We start from the raw sequence: 20,779 nt of genomic DNA, 5'->3' as shown, positions 1-20,779 counted from the left end.
GAAACAGCTAGCTCTGTCCAAAGGTTTAAAATACACCTACCAGCACTCCAAGCTCACTTTTAGTGTGGTAGTTTCATATAAAACAAATATTATTTTACAAGCGAATAATATATTTTATGTGCAAAATGTGTATATGTAGTTAAAGTAAAACATTTAAATTAAGTCCAATGGCTCGCTCAAATCTGCTTTACGTTTGTCAAACCAACCCACAGAGTATTTTTACAGTTCATGAATATTTAGTTCTCTGAAGAAGTGCTGCCAACACACTAGTGACCTACTCTGAATACTGTGTGTACACTTTTAGAAGGTACCATAAATGCAAAAGAAAGTACAGGCTTGGATTACAGGCTTGAAGGACACCAGTATTTTTCTTTTTAAAGAGCAAAATGTGCATCAATTCAAAGATGTAGTACAGCTCTCCAACTTATGATTTAAATCACTTGTGTTCTTGGTCCAGTGGATTCTCTTTATAGATTGACATTTCTGCCTCAAACATGATTGGATGTGGCTGACTTGAGTCAGGCTCAGTTTCCCTCACGTTGCAATAAAATCTGGTTTGATTCCTGTTCACGCCGAGCTCAAAGCTCCAGCATACTGTTAGAAAACGCTGCCAGCAATTGATTGATTAAAAGCGATTTTGGGATTTGGGTTGGACTCACGTAGGAACAGATTAATGTTAAAACTGAACTTTTTAATGGAGTTGGACTGCGCCTTAACTTTCAGTCTTGAATCGAGCTGTAATTCTCTCATGACAGATTTATAAAAACAGCCACACACACACACACACACACACACACACACACACACACACACACACACACACACACACACACACACACACACACACACACACACACACACACACACACACACACACACACACACACACACACACACACACACACACACACACACACACACACACACACACACACACACACACACACACACACACACACAGAGGCTGACACTCACCCCCAGGTCTATTAGTGATCTAACAGCAGTGTGTGCAGCCTCCTGCGAGCAGCTCTCTGTGAGATATGGCACAAAGGCACATGAATCAAAAGAACAGACAGTTATCCAATACAGAAAAAGCAGGTTGGGATAACAGAATAAAACCATCACCAGTGGGACTGATGGGACTTTTATATTGAGCATTATTGAAGGGTGTCAATTGGGTAATTTCTGATTGTCTCATGTTTTATAAGAAGAGGAGAGCGAGGAGTCTCTGCTGAATGTTACAACAAACGCTGACTCAGTGGGAGAAGACAAGCTGACAACCTTTCAGAGTTAAGAAACAAAGGAAGGGAAGATCTTGGTGTGTGTTTGTGAGTGTGTGTTCTTGTGTCAGGTAGAGCTCACCATAGTGCTGCTTCTTAGTATTTGCTGTGTCACACAGATAGGACTGTATCTGAGCCATGAACTCTGCCTCTGGAAATAAAGAAAAATAGAGGCAATTCAATGAATAACACAGAGCAAAGTGATGAAAGCCTGGTAAGATACTTAAATATGGAGGTTTCATACTTTAGGGATATGCTATAAGGTACATTGATGGCTGTTGGGTGGCTACACATGGCTTAGGGTGAAACATTAATACCATCATTTACTCTGGTTCTTGACTTTGAAAATATTCATTGTGCCCTAAGTGTACAGTACACACACCTGGCAGAGGTGTGTGTATGAGGTCCAGAGCAGTGGTGGTCCAGCACAGCGCCCTCAGAGGACCAGCGAGCATTCTGCAGAGGAAGAAGAGCATCTCTGGACACTGACTCGGATGGCTTATCTGGGGAAATACACAGAGAGGGGAAGCAGGAAGGGTCAAAAATGTCAAAATCAGGATGGCGGGAGAGCAGGAATGAGTGAGCATTTTCCATTGAAGTGAGCACATGGTGAGAAGTTGCTGTCAGTGGCTCTTTCAGCTCTAGAAAATAATAAGGCTACAGGAAACAGAGGCACAATATTACAAAAGTTATAAGCTTGCCAGAGCATCAAAGTCTGGGTGTCCCAGTTTTAAAACTCGGTGCTGGTGAAGTAGGTTTGCATTTTGGTTCCATGCAGTAACACGTTTGAGTTTTTATTAGTAGTAGGGATGGAAAAAAAACAAATCACAATAAACGTATTCAGACCCCGAATAGTCCCAATACACAAATCAGATGTTTCTATAAGACCTTCAGAGCAGTGTGCCGTTTTAATTCCTTTTATACCAGAGGGGATACAAAAGTCCGGCCATAAATGTGTAAGGACAAGCAATGGCACTTTCATAATGCAATTTTCTACCAAGTGAAATGAAACACAATTGTATTGTTTTGAACAGAGGGAATACAAACAGCCCTATAGACACGTTTATATATCTGTATATCATTTTATATTTTCTAGGATGTTTTTCTACATAACCATTCTGTGGACAAGTGCTGTAAATCAATGTTTGTCTACATGCTCTTAACAAAGTGCGTCTGGTTCTTGTAAAATAATAAAGATTGAAGGAGGTGGAGAAACAAGGGGTTCATCAAATCTCCTTATGAATAGTTTAAGATGTTTATGGAGCAATATAACACTGTAATATTGAAATATATGGTGCAGAGGTTACATTGTAAAGTGTAGTTGATCTTGTTGTACTCCATGGTCATTACACAGCCATACTGAATCAATTATGAAATGTTATGTGTCTTAAAAGGATGCATGCTCATACCAGCACTGCAGCAGATAAACTGTTACAGGTTTATTTCTGTATCATACTTGTTGGATGTGTCATTGCTAGGGGGCTCATGTTATGACCTTAGAAACACAGTACATATCCACATTCTTTGCCAACTGAGGGACATTTTATTAAGCGTACTAATGAATGGAGCTCTCCAATGTTTCAATGAGCAGTTGCCATTTAGTCAATTAGTTTTAAACTTAGTGCTAAAACCATCATTACAGTACTCTGCAGCACTGAAAAGCTTCAATAAACAGCATCATTTTAAAGTTAACATGGCATAGTAACTGATGTTGTGATGAGTAGATAAATAGTAGGCAGAGACCGCCGAGCCAAATGTGCACTCAAAGTAATGAATGTGCAAGTGGACAACTCACACCACAGTATTTGGCAAACCAAAAAGGCAAGATTATAAATATAAATTGCAAAAAGTAGCCAATAATAATATTTTAGAAAGTGAAGATAGAAATAGTTATATATTAGCTCATCAGATTGATCTGTAAAGAAAGTGTCTGAAATAGTTAGTGTCACAGAAAAATATGGTTACGTTTATTTTTTTAAGCTTCAGGTCATACATTGTAATTCTTGAGAATGTATTCAACCTTGTATACCCTTGACACCTGAAAGAAAAACATTCTCTTAAGCTTGCATAGCTGAGAAGATTTAAACTATAATAAAACACAATTACTAATAAAACATTTAAGTGCCTTTAGGAAAAGGCCTTTGAAAAAGTTCTACATGTAAAGTGAACCAAAATTATTTGTGAAAGTTCAGGAGTTTGGGCAACAGTCTTCAAACATTGAGCAAACATAAGAACAGGCTTTCCTTCAAACTAAATCTTATAGCAACTTAACCTGGATTACTGCCAATTATTTTCTGTCATTGCTCAGCACCTGAGCTGAGGGCAGCGGAGGAGAGAAGTGATTGCTCAAGATGGAGAAAGTCAAAAGATTAGAGTAGAAGAGTAAAGCTGTAACAGTGTAAACAGTCCCTTCCTCAGAGGCTAAGCTGGAGTCAGAGAGGCTTTTATACCGGTGTGCAGGTGGTGCTGGTTCCACTGAGCTAGTAAGACCTAGAGGCACAGGTAGGCTAAAGAATTTAGGATTTAACTTATTTTTTCCAGTAAAAGAACATCAGATACTTATTCAGGGAAAGATCTATGTATATTGTATATAGAAACAGCCAGAGAGAGATCACATGACCAATCATTCAAACCCATCCACCACTGTTTGTGAAAAAAACAACTAATAACTATCTTAGCTTAAGCTAAGATACCTGAGATTCAAATGGAATTGGATTTGTGCATGACCCACAGCTATTGTAGGACAATGACATGTTTAGTAGAAATGTGAAGCATTTTGTGATCAATTGTTGTGATTTCGAGAGGCTTACCATCATGACATTTTTGAAGGCCTCATCACTTTTTTGAGAGTTTGATATATTTAGTGTGTGGGCTGTCACTCTCTTTTTACATTTGTATGTCAAGTTAAGTCAGAACTCTCACATCAAGGTTTTAACAATTTATTGCAGGAAAAAGCCTTTTCAGTTTGTCCTTGTGACTGTGCTCATTTAATGATCTGGAACATATCTGACCCTCTTCTGATGTAATGCACTCAGAATGTCCTTGCTCTTTTAAAAAGGTGCTATGGGAATAAACATGCATTGTGTTATACAGAGCAGCTGTGTGGAAACATCTGCATGTTTTCCCTTTTAGTTCTTGCTGTAACACTTTGTTACACGGAGTGTCATCATTACGGTTTGTTTAATCGTTAACACTTGAACCTTTGAATGTAAACGTAATATTCCTTTTGTTGCATTTTGACATGCTGAACATATTACCCGTAAGCTGTGCATGTCTCTGCATGTCCCTGTGCTTTGATTGCAGCTCTCTTGTTGCAGCGGCTCTTGAGGCGCCTCAAAGTCCCTTTGCAGGGTTTGTGAACGACACACCTGAACCTTTGCTCTGACTGTTTGGTCCCTTTGGAAGTTGATTAGTTCCCTTGTGTTGCTTTGAAAAGCACATGATAGACAGGCTTCTTTTTTAACGATGAGACTTTCTGCTACTTGTTATTCAAGTTAGGTGACTCAGCTGTGCTTTTGTAATGGAGATGTAGCTACTTCAAAGTTATTTTTCATGTGGCGTTTCTGGTAATGGGACATTTTTCCTTTTATATAACCTAGGGTGATTCCCTAAGGCATTTGAGGTAGCCAGAGGAGCTCAGCAACACTCTTCTGTACCTTGTAGGAGCGCAGCTCCATCTCCTCCACGTCACAGTCAGAGTCGCTGTGGTACATGTCGTCAGAGGTCGTCCAGCTCAGAGCGTTGTCTCTCTTCAAGAAATCACAGATGGGGAAGTCTCTGGGAATCTACATCGGATTGAGAAAGAAACAGACAGCAGCATGTCAGACTATAGCTCTTCTGGTCTGATGCCATCACAATCTCCAAACCCATCGAATATCAAACTGAAAATGATATAGTCTTTTGGAGAAAACGGAATATTATGATTTCCTTTTTTGTGCGCCGGTCATCGTTCACGGTTTGATAAGCAACTTGAGACGCGAGACAAGAGTGAGAGTATATACGATGTCTGAGACCCTATTGTTCTATGTTTTAATGGATGTTTTGTTACAAAATTAAAACTAAATCGTCTAAAGCCAATGGGTTCTCACATGCATACAGTATGCAGAACCATTTTTTTAGAAGTTAGGCTATCTGTAAGTGAAATTATTTAGGTTTTTAGTCTTGTGTGGTCAGTTTGTTTTTGAATGTATAATTCATTTTGTTACAAAAATAAACAATTTTACACAATAGACTTGTAAAAAAGATGTATATGTACTCTTTTTGCAATTTATTCATTATCTATCATTAACTGCCTGTAGCTGATTTCATTGAACTTTGGTTATAGGCCTATCCCTATATATTGTCAGTATTATTCAACTTAACAAGATGGAAATACGTTGTTTCTTTATGGTAAACAACCAGCATTATCTTTCATTTTGAGTTGTGTTTCTGACCAAATCATGACCAATATCTACTGTTCTTCAGCTCCGATTACTTTTTGGCAACAACACTATGTTCACCAGCTACTCTCTAACGGTGTGACTGTCAGTCGCTGCAGGCCATGTGGCGTACAGCCAGCACATCGTGATGATCTTACCTCCTCGATGATCAGGATGCCACAGCGCACCAGACTGTCGACGGTATCCAGAGCAAAACTCTGCGAAGACTGACATGGCTGGAGAGAGAGAAAGATAATTTACTATCACTAAGATACATAAACCTAATTTGCTCATGACGATATTTTCCAAGTCAACCTAGAAAAGAAAAAATATGAAATTTAACCATAATTTGATAATCTAAAAAAATGGGTATTTCACCACGGACCATTAAACGAGAGAGAGAGAAAGAGAGAGAGAAATAAAATATAAACTGGTCAGCTGAAAACAATAAATACTAAGGCATCATCAGTGCAGCTCAATCAAACCATTGAAACAAAGAAGAGAGATAAAGATAAGAAGATAAATGTGAAGAAAGGTTAGAGGCACAAACAGCTTCAGCCCGTCGCATCTCTCTGAACTTCAGCTGACAGAGAGCACGAGTTGAGTCATAAAGACGGAGCAGAGATCAGAGGAGGACAATGAAGGATGGCCGGCAGGAAGATAATACCGGGAGCGATACTTCTCGTAGAATAATGGGGTGAGAAACATAGCTGAGAGCAGGAGAGACAAGAAAGTTCAGCTGACTAACTGAGAACTGAGCTAACAGAGAAATAAAAAGTACTTCTGGCTCAGATTCGGAGCCCTTTAAGTCAGTCTGATGGAGCACGTACACACACACACACACACACACACACACACACACACACACACACACACACACACACACACACACACACACACACACACACACACACACACACACACACACACACACACACACACACACACACACACACACACACACACACACACACACACACACACACACACACAATTTAAAACCTCTCTGCCTGAGATAGAGGCAGCAGAGCAGGATGAATGGCTATTCAGCTCCATTAAACATCCATTGAATGAGACACACTGGGTGTTTGTGTGATATGAATTCATACTCACTGGCAGGAAGCCCGGAGGCAGGAGGTGTGAGAGCTGCAGGGCTCTCTCCGTCAGCTCCGACTCGCAGAGCAGCACATCGCACTTCATGTCACCGCTGACCTGCTCTCCGTCCACACCGTCACTCCTCACTCTGCTGCTGACGCCGCTGCACACCACCTCACACAGCATGGCTGACACCACACACGCTAACACACACACACACACACACACACACACACACACACACACACACACACACACACACACACACACACACACACACACACACACACACACACACACACACACACACACACACACACACACACACACACACACACACACACACAAACATTTGATTATTTGCTCTAATCATTCATACACACTGAGAGTTCGAGTGTTTGATATCATATTTTAATAAGATCAAGGGTTTCCGTATTTATCCCCATTATCCTGCTTTCATGTGCCGATGGGAAAGTCTCGACATCACAGATTGTTTGTGTCCATAATGAGGTCACAGATTACTTTCAATTTACAAACCTAGAAAACAAATAGTGAACACAAACCATGATGGAGGAGATTTGAGTTTTAGTTTTCTTATAGTAGGTCCTACATTTGCTACAATATTACCAGAGGTCATAAGTAAAAGTAATACAAAAATGTACTCGGGGGAAAAATACAATCAGCTGCTACACTAAAGAAATTCACTATTTAATGCATAAATTATTCAAATATAATAATATATGTGACTTGGAAATGCTAATACTTTAACTTGTAAGTATGTTTTGACTGTGCAAAACATACTCAAGACTTTTAATAAGTAAAATATCCAAACATCTTCCACTACTGGGTATCAAAAAATAATAATATATACCTGAGAACTTATTTTTACCTTCTGATGTAAGCATGTATTTATCTGTAACAAAGAGGCTTTCAGAGCCCACTGCCCACCAGCTTCACTTCCGGTAGAAGTCATGCAGGAACAATGAGTCATAAAGGTTTCAAAAAGCCCATTATTATCTTTTTAAATCCAGCTAAAACGGGTCTACAGCATCTGTGGCCCCAGTCTCTCTGTTAGCATCTAGAAAGAAACAGTACAGTGTATTTATACAGAGAGCTCATAGCTCATGCAGGAGCTGATAAAACTCTTCTAGCACTTCTGGGGATTCCTGCCATTTGATTATTATCATATATCTCTCGTACAAAGTATGCAGTTTCCAACCCAGTCGCCAAATAAGAGCGCCAAAAGTAAGAGATTCTGAAAAAAAATAAAAATATTATGTTCAGTGTTTTTCAATTTCTTGCTTTCAGCACTGTCTGCATTTGGCAGCTACAGTATGGTTAAGACGTGTGAAAGATTGTGTTATGGAAAATGAAATGTTATTAGGGTTTAGGTAACTTAGAGTAACAAAAATCCCTTGGTTAATGTAGGGATAAATACTGTCTTGACTCAGGAACACTTCAGCAAGGCAACTTCTATATACTTAGTAGGAGACTTTAAGTTGGTAAAGAATATTATTTTCAGGTAGGTCTTTTCAGGATTAAGATGCAAAATAGACCTGAGGACAAAGTAAACTCAGCTGCTGGGTTATTGGTAACACTTTAATGATATTAGGTCCAATACAAAACAGTCCTGCTTTCTTTTTTGAGTACAAACTAACTTTAAATGAAAGGAGGAGTTTTCAAAAGTGTACTGTAAATGTAACCTTGAAAATGCCTGGTTTGAGTTAATCCAAGTCTTTTAGTCAAAGAAAGGTTTCTTATTATTCTGATGAATAATGTCCTGCCTATTTCCCCTATTAAAGGTGTAGCATTGAAATATATCATCTATACATGTCACACATATGACACAACAGGAAATCAGGATACAATATCATACAATCCTTTACAGAAGAAACAGAAACCAACCAGAGAGCTGCACTGCCTTCTTTAAAAATAAATAAAATGTAACGGATTAAAATGATGAAATGAGCTGCTGCATGTGAAGTGCTGCTCTGCCACTGCTCAATGCTTAGCATGCCTTCAAAATTCGGTACTTTAAAATGTCCTGTTTCAAACAGATTTTCCATACTGACATGCCAACAGACCGAGCCAAGGCCTCCTACGGAAAATAAGTTTGCTGTGGAACACAAGGTCGCAACATGGTATTCAAGCTTAAATGTTAGGGCTACTGTCAGCTACACAGATTACAAGCATGCAAACTCACTCACCGCCAACAGCTTCCAAAATAAAGCTGTGTGTGACAATCTGGGCGTGGAGGGAAAGGTGAAGTGTTGCAGCAAGAGAAGGACGGGGCACAATGAAAGGGTCTTTCCTGCAGCGAGGCACACAAGGACAGTAATGGAGACAGAGGTTTCACACAAAGGGAAATTGGATTTTTGATAAGCAACACAAGTTTGTTCCACAGCCCTTATCGGTAATCTTTGTTTATCTTTTTGATAGACAGAAAACCAACCGAGACGGCACTGCAGCTATGGTGAGATGAGGGGCGAGCAGAGAGAGGGAAGAGCGGACAACCTCCTTCAAACTGCCCCCGAAACCCACGTCCTTGTTTCTGAACAAGAGTTCCTCTGTGAGCCAGGCCACATCCCGACACAGGGCAGAGGCACTCACACCCTGCGGAGGAAAAGGAAGGAGAAGTTTTGTTCCAAAATAAGTCGGGGCATTAACCATCTGGTGACGTTAGTTGGGGACTGGTGACGCAGAAAATCACTGTCACACTCTAATAAAGTTGCACGGAAACCAATTTTGTTTATGAGCCTTTTGGAGTGTTGAAGGATCTTTAGAGGGGCAGAGGCGGGTTTTAAGTCTGACAGCACCAGGGGGAAAATTATTTAGCAAACACATCAACACAGGGGTGATGCATGTACCTTGTGGTGTCTGAACAGCAAAAGACTGGACACCAGACCGGTGGACATCACAGCCGAGCAGGAGGCTGCAGCTAGAGAGAAAACACACACACACACACACACACACACACACACACACACACACACACACAGATTTACATACCATCAAAACAAAAGCTTATTAAGATGTGTTTACAAGAGTCAGCAGGGGAACATAATCCTGGACCTACAGAAGAGGAGGTGGAGGATGACGGCGGTGCTCAGGTCTCTCTCCGGATCAGCTGGCTCTTTGAGTTCAGACGCATAATGAGGAGAAGGAAGAATCCACGACATCCTCCTCCGCCCAAACACACTGTCAGGTCTTGAATAAAACATGATTGAAGGAAAAAACATGTCAGGAATAATTTACAGAAATGTTATGGTCATTCCAACTGACTGACTCTCTTTAAGTCAAACAGTTTATGGTTAGCATTTATTAACGTTACCTCTGTATTAGCTCAAGCTCCCACAATGCTAAAGAGTTAGATTATAGCTAATAAATGGATGGATGCCTGAATAGATTACTCCTCTATAGTTGCTTTCATTGTTAGTGGGGGAGTAATACTAGGTTGGATTCAAGTGCAGTTTTAGCCTCACTGGTTTCTCTGTTTACACCGTATCAGAGCTGTAGAAGTTACTTAAAAACCAAACATGCTGACATGAGATGTTTTATGTTGTACAGAAGCCACAGGAAATGCCACTTAGGTTTTCGCAATCATGTATCAACAATGTGTCCAAAAGGGAAACGTGGTTAGCATCTCGTTTATCAGTTTCAATTATTGCTGGTAGTGCTGGAACGAGGAGGTGCAGCTGCAGCGAGCTGATGGATGAAGAGCTGCACACCGCCAACTCTTCAGAAAGAGAACCAACCCAACTGTGTCCTGCTGTGGAGTGGAAGACTACTAGCCATGATGAGTGTTATTGAGTTTGTTTATTCTAACTGTTTGTTGTTTGGCTGCAGATAAGCTGTATTTCTGTAATAAACCCTTTTAGCTGATACCACAGTATTCACAACTCTGGCAAAATAAACCAGGATGGAAATGTGGAGGATTACAACTAAAAAGAAGGATAACACAGTTGGTAAATTAAAGAGATCCACAGTTGGCCTTGTGCCATCAGAATGTGTTGCAGCAAATTAGATTAATTGTCAAGGGAGTTGCATAACAAATCAAGTCGTAATCAAGGATAATAATTATTTGCTCCAGCTGAAAAATCGAAAGACATCATTTAATTTTATAACAACGACATTTTCAGTGTTGATCAGTTCATTCTTATACGCCATTTGTGGCTAAGTAGAAAAGGAAATTAGCTGTTTTTCCAGTAAACTCTTAATGGCCATTATGAGAGCTCAGCAGAAGACAGGATATTTCAGAGGAGTAAAAAGGTGTGTGGGTATAATAAAGCTGTAGACTAACACACATAAAACAGCAGCTACATCATTCAAAAATGGAGGTGTGTGCAATACACTTCATGAACTGCTTAGCTGGAGGGATATGAGCATGATATTTATGCATCTCAGCGTTGTATGTGCGAACGAGATATACAGTAATGTATGCGAGAGAGCGGTCACATCTGGCTCTGCTAGTACACAATTCCAACAGATCGTAAGATTTTTTTCATTTCAACAAATATATAAACTGTAGTGTTTCTATGTGAGGAATTGTCTTTACGACAGCCCTCCCATTCCCTGCAATTTTATACATGAAAATACAAAAGAGGCTTCAAACGAGGAGTCTTCCACAGCCAAGCAGAATGCGTCATCCTGGCAGAGACACAGTGTTGAGTACCAGAGTATGTTAATGATGTAGGGATACACAAAGAACTAAAACTGCTCACATGCTGATAACAATCCAATTTAACTATCACTCTCCAACTCATCTCATCTATCACTTGCCATCTATTTCACTCCAGCTGGTTTTTGTTTTGCATCCCGCCCTCTCAGAGGAATTAAACACATAAAGGGAGAAGCCACTTTGCTTGTCAGAAGCCAAGCAGAGATTGAGCTTTATTTTTTTCTGTGCGTTATCTTTTTCACTGGCAGACTGTAATGTTGATGGTAATTGGACTGAGTCTAAGAGGATGAAAACTCTCATCAGAGCTTGCATCTTGTCTGTGCCAGATTCAAGGTTTAGAGGAAAGTTGAATTTTAAAATGGGGAGAAAGTAACTTTTAGATTTTCTAGATGTTAGATAATACCCAAACCAAATCCTTACTCCATTGTGGTTTGTCTGTGTACAGTATAAACACTCGCCGCTGCGTTTCGGTATGTCCACAGGTGGTGTGATTACCTGTTGTTGAGGATAACCGGCAGCAACAGGTCCTGTAGAGGGAGCCATTCATCTACTCTGCACCTCCCTGACTCGCACATCTCCTACACACACACACACACACACACACACACACACACACACACACACACACACACACACACACACACACACACACACACACACACACACACACACACACACACACACACACACACACACACACACACACACACACACACACACACACACACACACACACACACACACACACACTCTAAATCATTACATAGTGATGATTTGTTAAACCAAGTGTAAAAATTAGATTACATTTTATATTTTATTGCTGCCACCTATTCCTCTGTTATTATTGCCATGTGAAAACCTTCCTTCCAACCCAGTTTATTAGGTTTGTTATTACAACACAGATTATATTACCCAGAGGTGTGTTGTTTCAACTTATTATTATTTATTTTGGAGCTTGCCGTTTGCATTGCTTTTGAATTATGTTGAATTTAGCTGAAAGACATTTCTGATCCTGTTCCTGGAAAGTCTAACTAGGCTCCACAACTGGGAGCAAATTCTGGCTCTGATCAAACACACTGTGGCCAACAGCGAAGCACCCAAACCATGCCTGAAATTCATTCTTATGGACAATATCCTTTTAGCTTTTATGATCCACGCCACTGGAACTGTCTGCTGTCCCAATGCCAAATTACCTGCCTCTGCCAACAGGATAAATCAAAAACAAATAGCTCTAATCATGACAGTCAAAATTGTAAACTCAAGTAAATAATGAGGTCCGGAAATATAACAGTAATTTTCGGGATATTGGCTCAAATTGTAAGAATCAAGGATATTTACAATCACCTTGACATTCCTACTGTATAATTGAATGCCTTTTCTATCATTAAAGTCAAGATAAAGTTAATGTATATGGGTAAGCTAAGTTAATGAGTCCACCTTCGAGGTGAGTGTAGGCTTATTCTTTGCCTGTCCAAACCCCAGAAGAAGCCTCAAGATGGTAATTATAGAGACAGGAAATATAAATGGAGGAAAAATATCACAAACATTGTTTTTAGGATTATTTTTTACCATACTTTAGGAAGGCAAAAACTCAAGCCCAATCTAAATCTTTTTCCCCGAGATGATGTCAAATGCAGAAATGTATAGATTTTAAAGGGTTTTCCAGCAAAAATGGGATTGGAACATTTTCTGTAAATGATAAGCAAGTCTTGAATGATATATGCTCTCTGCTCTGCACCTTGAGAGAAAAAGGCTGGACGAGGTCGATCCTCACAATTCCTTCCGGTCTCCTCCAGAGGAGAGAGCACAGCCAGTGCAACACAGAGCTGAGGCCAACCTGTGAGGACATGTAACACACATAGTCTTCAGAGAGATATGAACAGAGAGTTAGCGTTGAATCTTAATGAGACGTGCCTTGAGGAGGGACATTACAGCAGCAATAGCACTAATGAGCAGGATCAACGAGGAGCACTAAGATCAATAGTGTTGTTGCTAGTACAGTTTGAATGACAGAACAAAATGGTTAGTGGATGACCTTATCATAGCAATTAACTAAAACCAACACCCGCTCTGGAGTATCTTCTTTAAGTGAAAAGAACAGATTGCAAAAAATCACAATTGCTATTAAAAAGGGAAGAAATGCACACATTAACTTTAGTGTTTTTGAGCTTCAAGCAGTGATTGTGGAACAACATGGTCGCTCCAAAGCGGAATTGTTGTACGTCATTGCTCAGAGCATTTCATCAACACTGAAAACTTTTTCTACCCCGGCGGTCAAAGGACTTTTCTCAGTTCGAACTCAATTTCGGGTGATTTTTACACCACATGAATGCAGCACAAACATGAATATGCAGTGATAACAACAATGGATCACAAATTGTGTATCCCTCGCGTGATTAGGATCAGCTCCAAAATGTAATCGGTCTTTCCTTGACCAAAAACTATTTGAGGAATAAGCATGCTCTTAATTTTACAACTTCGTGCAATGAAGACAGGTGGTTTAATGTTTCCATGGATTTAGTGAGTTACACTGTAGGCTACAACTTGTACAACTTGACACACCTCACAGTTTTAATACCTCTGCTCTTAAACCAACCTGTTCACTTGCTCCTGAAGACATAACCCAGGGATCTCATTAGGTCGTTTTTTTGTGTGTGCTTGCAAGTATGTGTGTTTACATGCACCAACCTGTGTGTTGCTCTTTGGCACACAGTCGTAGGAGATGCCCACAGGTACCAGACTGACATCGGGGACAGATCCTTCTTTGATGACTTGTCTGATGGAAGCCAGCCACTGGCCGCCCCGGCCAGACTCCGGTGCCACGCCGACACTTAGGGCCTGACCCTCCTGTAGCAGCTCACGTACCAGCTGAGGAGAGATGGTGGCAGAGACTAAGGTCGGAACGGTCTTCGCAGTAGGGGAGCAGTTCACATAAAAAATCCTGTCGTGCATTTATTAAATATACATGAGCAATTTAGCAAACTAGACCTTTGAGGGAATACAAAAGGCAGGAAAACAAAGTGAGGAGGGCGGCAGAGGGAGGAAAAGTCAAAATGTATCAAGCAGCCAGAATAAAGAGCTGATTAAAAAAAGGGACTGTGGGGGACACTTCATGACATTTCAGAGATACTTTCCCCTGCCCCAAGAACTGTTTTCACCTTACAGACAAGGAAAATTCAATTACCATTGAGAAGCAGCTAAGCAGGCCTGCACTCAATAAACAATAACAGTCTTTTAACATTGAAATAAACCAATACACAAGCCTGCTTCCACATGCACAGCCAATATACTTACTCACATAAACGATCTATGAAAAACGGCTTGCTGCGCCACGCATAAACAACCTGTTTATGTTCCACTGTGGCTGTAGCCTGGATGATTAATGCCTGACGGAACCGTTTTATTGAGCTGTATAGCAAAATATTGATCTTAATAAAGCAGGTAAATTAAATCGTCTTTAGGGAAACTAAAACAAAGCGCAAAAGATCTACCTTGGTAGACATAAAGACAGAATGATGAATAAGTGTTGATCATTGATAACAAGTCGAGTAAACAGCACAGCATTAGAAAGAAGAGTACAAAGATGGTAGTGAAGGAAAGTGTGATAGACGCAGGAGAGATAGGAGCGAGTCCTTATTACAGACCACATCAATCTTTAAAATATGGCCAAAACACATAAATCTCATAAAAATAGACGCAACCTGCTCAGACCTGCCAAGCTCACACAATCAAACTAAACACAATTCTTCTGCTTCCTCCGCCCTCTTCCTCATTGCTTTGTCAATCCAACCAACTCCAAAGCTGCAATCTCTGTAGAAAAACTCAAGCGCATTGGTAATTTTGAGGATGAATAGAGAGTGTGATGAGTACGGGGTGTAAGGAAATATTTGTATGTATTCATGCAAACTGTGAAGAAGCTTGAAAATGATTTGTGTAGAAAACTGGGCTGGTTTTGGGCCTGCTAACATGTGGTTTTTAGAGGACACAGGAAGAGGGGGAAGGTCAGGAGTTAACATACAGTCATCCCTGATGTGGGGTGTTGATGATAATTTGGGCAGCCAATCACTGGTCTGGAAGGGAGGCGCAGATAACTCCTCCTTGGGTCAGCGAGGGATATAGACAGAAACCCCGCTGTGTTCGGGCTCTTTCTTCTCTGACTGGCTGGCTGGCTGGCTCACGTGAGTATCAGGTAAATGTGGGATCCCACAGAACTGTATGTAATTTGTACTGTATTGATTGTACTTGATTGTATTGCATTGTATATTACCATTAAAGTGGATTATTGTTAAACGGTTACTTGTAGGTTCTGGGTTTCCTTCCTGTAAGATAATGGCTCGTGTAGGGACGCGAGGAGATTTGGAAATGCGGCCTAATTAACATTTAAATCTCCTAACAGGGGGAATGAGGGAGAAGGCTGAAGAGACAGGTTTCTGATTGAGGGGCTGCCTGTGATAACACTTCACCACGGAGTGCAATGAAATGTGTGTGTTTGTGTGTGCATGTGAGTGTGTATGAATTGAACCAAAATGCATACATGTAAATGCTAAACAGCCAAATTAGAAGGACAGGTATCTTACCCTGCAATTTCATATAATTACCTGCTGTCAGTGAAGGATTTTTCAGTTAAATGCTTTAGCAACATGTTATTTGTTTCGTGGACCGGTGCTTTTTTCCAATTTAGTAGTAAACAGACTGTTTTTGGGTTCACATATGCAGCATATGACGTACTGCTCAATTGTCAGGATGGAGAGGTTAGTAGGTAGGTGTTTTATCATTAGTGACTCTCAGAAAAGGGTTCACGAAACGTGAATTAGCTTTTCAGTTTTGAAGTGGGCATTTGAATGTGTAAACAGTTGTTTAAAGACTTCTGTGAATCAAAAGTAGGAGAGATATTGCATTGCAATACATTTGATATTAAAGAGGCAATCCTCAAAGTCATCCCGCTTGAAGCTACAGGCTAAATTAGCTTCATGTAGCTTCTGCAAATGCGTCTTGCATTGGCAGTGATACCTTCAAATAAAACTCAGATTTGTAGTCATGCTACTGGTTTTACTCTATGAACAGACATGTTGGTGTCAGATTTTTGGGTCACCAATTTGGACCAGACTAAATGATATCAGTGACTATTAGCTAACCGTTACATTTGGTTCTGAACTGAATTGATCCTCTGACCTTTTAATTGAGTGCCACTTTAAGGTTGACATTTGTGGTTTTGTGTGAAATATCTCAACTAGTGGATTTATTGGAATAATAATATGCACAGATGATGACCTAAGGATAATTCAGTTTAACTTTGAACCCCATTACCCATTTTACCCATTTTGGTTTTAATTTGTGGGAAACTCTAGTCGACAACTGCCAAACTCACGCAACAGAATATTCCAGCAGCTAAATCCGCAGGTTAGCATTCAGCTCATAGCGCCTCTGTGCCTTAGTTCAGACTCTCTGAGCTACTTGTATGTCTGTTGAATCCTTATCTTGTTCAAATCTTGTTGAGCAAACGTTTGTGTTTAGGCGTCCACTGCTGACTCAGAACTTCTTTATAATTCTGGCTATTGCCACATCCAACCTCATTTTAAAACCATCAAAACAACATAGACTTACAGAGGTTATGACGGGGGCGTGCAGTCTGTCAGTCTCAGCATCCTCCTTCGTCAGTGCAGGTGGTACAAGGACACCGACTTTCTGCAGGATTGATCTATAGGACAAACAGAGTGCTGTGAATAACAATGTTTCATTCCTAATCTTGTGTCTGCAAGCTTTATTTGTGGTGGAAGATACTTTTTACCTTTATGCTTCTCTGTGAGTTTATGTGTGTATGAGTGTACCTTATGAAGGAGCTGGTAATGTGGAGCGGGAAAACAGTGTATGGCACTCTGAGGCTGTGACAGAAGAGCACCAGAGGGATGAGAGCACAGTCCATGACGCTCTGATGTGAATACACATAAACCAGCACCGTTCCCTGAGTTACAGAGGAGAAGCAGCTTTAGTCAAACAGGAGCCTTCACAATGTCATTCATCATGGCAAACAACTGTGTTGTGCAGAGGTGGCGCCTGGATTAGAGCTTTTCTGTGGCCTCATATTCAATCAATATTATAATCTAGCTCCACAAGATTCAGATGACATCAGGAGAATGCAATGCCAAGAAAACATATTGAAATATATATATCATATATCATTCTAATATATCATTCCAATAACTTGTATATAGAGTCGTATTACACTATTCCACTTTTTTTTAAAACTATTTTTCTTTTTGTATTACTTTTAATATAGTATATTTTAATATTGTTTTAATATTGTCTGCTTATCTGTATTATTGTGTTGCATTGTTGGAGAAGCCTGTGACCTAAGATTTTCAACGACATAATTACTCTGTAGCTATGTTAGTTTGACAATAAAGAACCTTGAACCTTGACAGAGATTAAGGTTATGCAGCTCTGAAAAAATTAGGAGACCACTGCAAAATTAAAGGTGTCTCTGGTTTTACTATTTATAGATACATGTTTGAGTAAAATTAATGTTTTTCTTACTTTATTCTATAAACTAATGACAACATTTCTCTGTGTTGGAATTCAATGGAATGCTGCCATTCATGTAGAGATTGAGATTTAAGAACAGTGACAGTATGTACTGTAGAGTGACAGCATACCCTGTTCCAAGGGCAGCAACAGCTCTATCATTCTGTATATTATGTGGCCCTTTTTATTTCAGAAGCATTTATTTTTTTCCATTAGAAACATGGAAATGAAGAGCAACTATGACAAACTCATTTTTACTGTACCTCGAGTGAAATGAAATCAGACAGATAAAAGGGATTATGCTTTTGTCGATATTGTGGCACTACAGAAATAGGGTTTGCAAAAAACATGCAAGTATTCAGTATCTCACATGAAGTAGTTCTCTTTACCCTCAAGTATGTGTGAATTAAACATGAGAACATACTGGCAGAATCAGTTGGATAACAAAATCTAAAATCCATTTGCCAAGACACTATTCAAATTGAGTAAATAACAAAAAAAATGCAGCATATTCCACAAAACGAAAGTCCTTGTGGATTTGCCTTCATTTGCGTAATACACTGCATTTCAGTGAGGTTGAAATCAAAGATATAGTTCACTGGATTCATTTATTTCCATCGTGAACCTCTCCAACAGCAGCCCTGACTTATTACCTATAATTATTCAGTCAACCATGTAGAGTTGTGTAGTATAAGGTGCAAGAAAAGGATAACAGTATAAAAACTATAATAAGTACTTTTCAAGTACTTGAAAATGAACATTTCATTATTTTTACAGACTTTAAAAAAGTAAATTTACTTCACTAAAAAATATGATAATTTGGTTTTATCTTCAATTGATTTTTAGGAGATGTGTACACACAGGGCTGTAGATGTTAACAATCTCATTAAACGGCTGAGCATATCCTGAGTGTGGATGTGTCGCGAGCCAAAACATCATATTAGTGGCAGTAAATGCAGAGTGGGCTTTTAATGTTTTGTGGGACGAGTTGACACCCTTTGAGCTATACGTTTATGGACATTTAATCTTCTCTGAATATTAAAGTTAGCACATTGCGTCGGCATATGCATGTGTGGGTTTATGGATACTTGCACCTCTTGTGAAGCTCTGTGCAAAGCCGGCAGATGGTTGAGGTTAACTTGAATACTGCCAAACACGGAAGCAAACATCTTCAGCAGCATCCAGCTCAGGAATCTAGCCAGGAGACGATAGTGGGTGGAGAGATGTATAGAAAATAAAGAGTACAAAAATTAATGACTTGAGATAAGAAGGAGAGGGGAACAATGTACATAAGGAATAATAACCGGATAGAGATAGAGGCTAGATAGAAATCCGCCTATCACGTGATGTCGAGCAAAAGGGAGCTTTAGCAAAGAAAGTGAGGATTGAGTTAAGTGTGGCAACATGTAAACAAGATAGATGGGAGTGAGACAACTAGGGGATAAGAAGGATAAGGATGAGAAAGAAACTGATGACATGGGAAAAAGCAAAATGGAAAACGATAAAGAGGAGTGTGTGAGGGTGAGGGCAATGAATAGAGATGAGGCCGAAGCTGTAAATGAGGGAGAGAAAGAGACGAGAACAAATAGAGTGCAGGGCAGATTATTAACAGAGATTTCAAAGACTAAACAAAAGCCTTAAAACTATTTTAAGGAAAATTCCATGAGTTTTCAAACCATTTCTCCAGACATTTGCAGAACTCAAAGTGACATGGACAGGCTCTTAAGACCTGACAGAACCCTAACACCCAATTTAAAATACAACACATATCTTTTCCCACAGAGCAACTGAAGTGTGTTGCATGTCCTCCACTGCCCATGGACAAGTTTATGCCTCAACAACGGTCAGTCATCTTGAAGAGCAAGTGGCTTACGGCCCGTCTACACAGCGGCGTGCGTTGAAAGCTTCACCATTCACTTTGAATGGGGTGACGTCACCTTTCGCCGAACTGCATTGTGGAAAGCGACGCGGAGCTTTGCTGGCGTGGCTCGCTGCAAAAGTTGAGCAATGTTCAACTTTTGAAGCCTCGGCAGAAGCGTCAGCCAATCGAATCATATGCCAGTACAAGCTCTAGCCAATCAAACCGCTGCTTGTGTGTCAGGGGCGGGAGATTCATGTGATTGGTTGTTGGTAGAGTCTCAGACACGCCCGCCGGCAAGCTTCAACGTACGCCGCTGTGTAGACGGGCCGTTACTGATTGATAGTCAAGCATCAGTATGGAGTTATGAACAATGTTCCATCTGACCAACATGATACTCAGTATATGAACCATTTCAGTTTCTCTTCTAGGCACCATCAGGTAGCAAAAAGGATGGCATATTGTGCGTCCTCTAATTGATCATCAGTAAAAAATACATCCTGGTATACAGGAGCCTATTGGTAGAAAAGAAAATCTAATCACTGAGCCTCAATCGGTTGATGGCGTCATCAGTGAAACTAAGCTAAATAAAGAACTCTTTAGAAAACCGATGAGACATTCAAGATAAATCACATTGTTGTTTTATTCTTGAGTAATTTGGAGAATATGGTGTGCTGTTTTTTTTCAAATTGCACGACAGATTGATTCTGAATTTGCTACAGTTGTTGTTCTCACTTCGACTGGCTTTCTCTTCACAGCAACAGCAGCCTATGCCCTTGGGTATTGTAGTACTTTAAGGATAAGGCACACAGTATTTTGTGCTTCTGTTTTCGTGAACAAATCCTGTGAAAAGAACAAGGCCAAAAGTCCTTCTCTCACAACAGTCCAACTTCTCCAGCCCATTTGTCCCTACTGAAGAGGTAAAGCT

The 20,779-nt window shown here is 40.1% G+C and overlaps 1 protein-coding gene across 1 annotated transcript in view; it reads right to left on the bottom strand.

Moving 5' to 3' along the window:
- Nucleotides 1-20,779, bottom strand: part of gpat2 (glycerol-3-phosphate acyltransferase 2, mitochondrial) — a 253,027-nt gene that overhangs the window by 1,735 nt on the left and 230,513 nt on the right. The window contains exons 8-23 of the mRNA XM_034092093.2: nt 19,088-19,187; nt 17,300-17,433; nt 17,076-17,169; nt 14,160-14,339; nt 13,210-13,308; nt 11,967-12,049; nt 9,870-10,000; nt 9,661-9,731; nt 9,246-9,406; nt 9,001-9,104; nt 6,812-6,996; nt 5,857-5,934; nt 4,937-5,065; nt 1,663-1,783; nt 1,363-1,431; nt 976-1,031 (exon numbers count right to left, since the gene is read on the bottom strand). Coding sequence (XP_033947984.1) covers nt 976-1,031; nt 1,363-1,431; nt 1,663-1,783; nt 4,937-5,065; nt 5,857-5,934; nt 6,812-6,996; nt 9,001-9,104; nt 9,246-9,406; nt 9,661-9,731; nt 9,870-10,000; nt 11,967-12,049; nt 13,210-13,308; nt 14,160-14,339; nt 17,076-17,169; nt 17,300-17,433; nt 19,088-19,187 — 1,795 coding nt within the window. The remainder of the gene's footprint in view (nt 1-975; nt 1,032-1,362; nt 1,432-1,662; nt 1,784-4,936; nt 5,066-5,856; nt 5,935-6,811; nt 6,997-9,000; nt 9,105-9,245; nt 9,407-9,660; nt 9,732-9,869; nt 10,001-11,966; nt 12,050-13,209; nt 13,309-14,159; nt 14,340-17,075; nt 17,170-17,299; nt 17,434-19,087; nt 19,188-20,779) is intronic.

The sequence above is a fragment of the Pseudochaenichthys georgianus genome, chromosome 9, assembly GCF_902827115.2.
Source record: "Pseudochaenichthys georgianus chromosome 9, fPseGeo1.2, whole genome shotgun sequence".
NCBI classification, from domain to species: Eukaryota; Metazoa; Chordata; class Actinopteri; order Perciformes; family Channichthyidae; genus Pseudochaenichthys; species Pseudochaenichthys georgianus.
The sequence above is the reverse complement of the archived record's forward strand: the minus strand, read 5'-3'. Positions and strand labels throughout refer to the sequence as shown.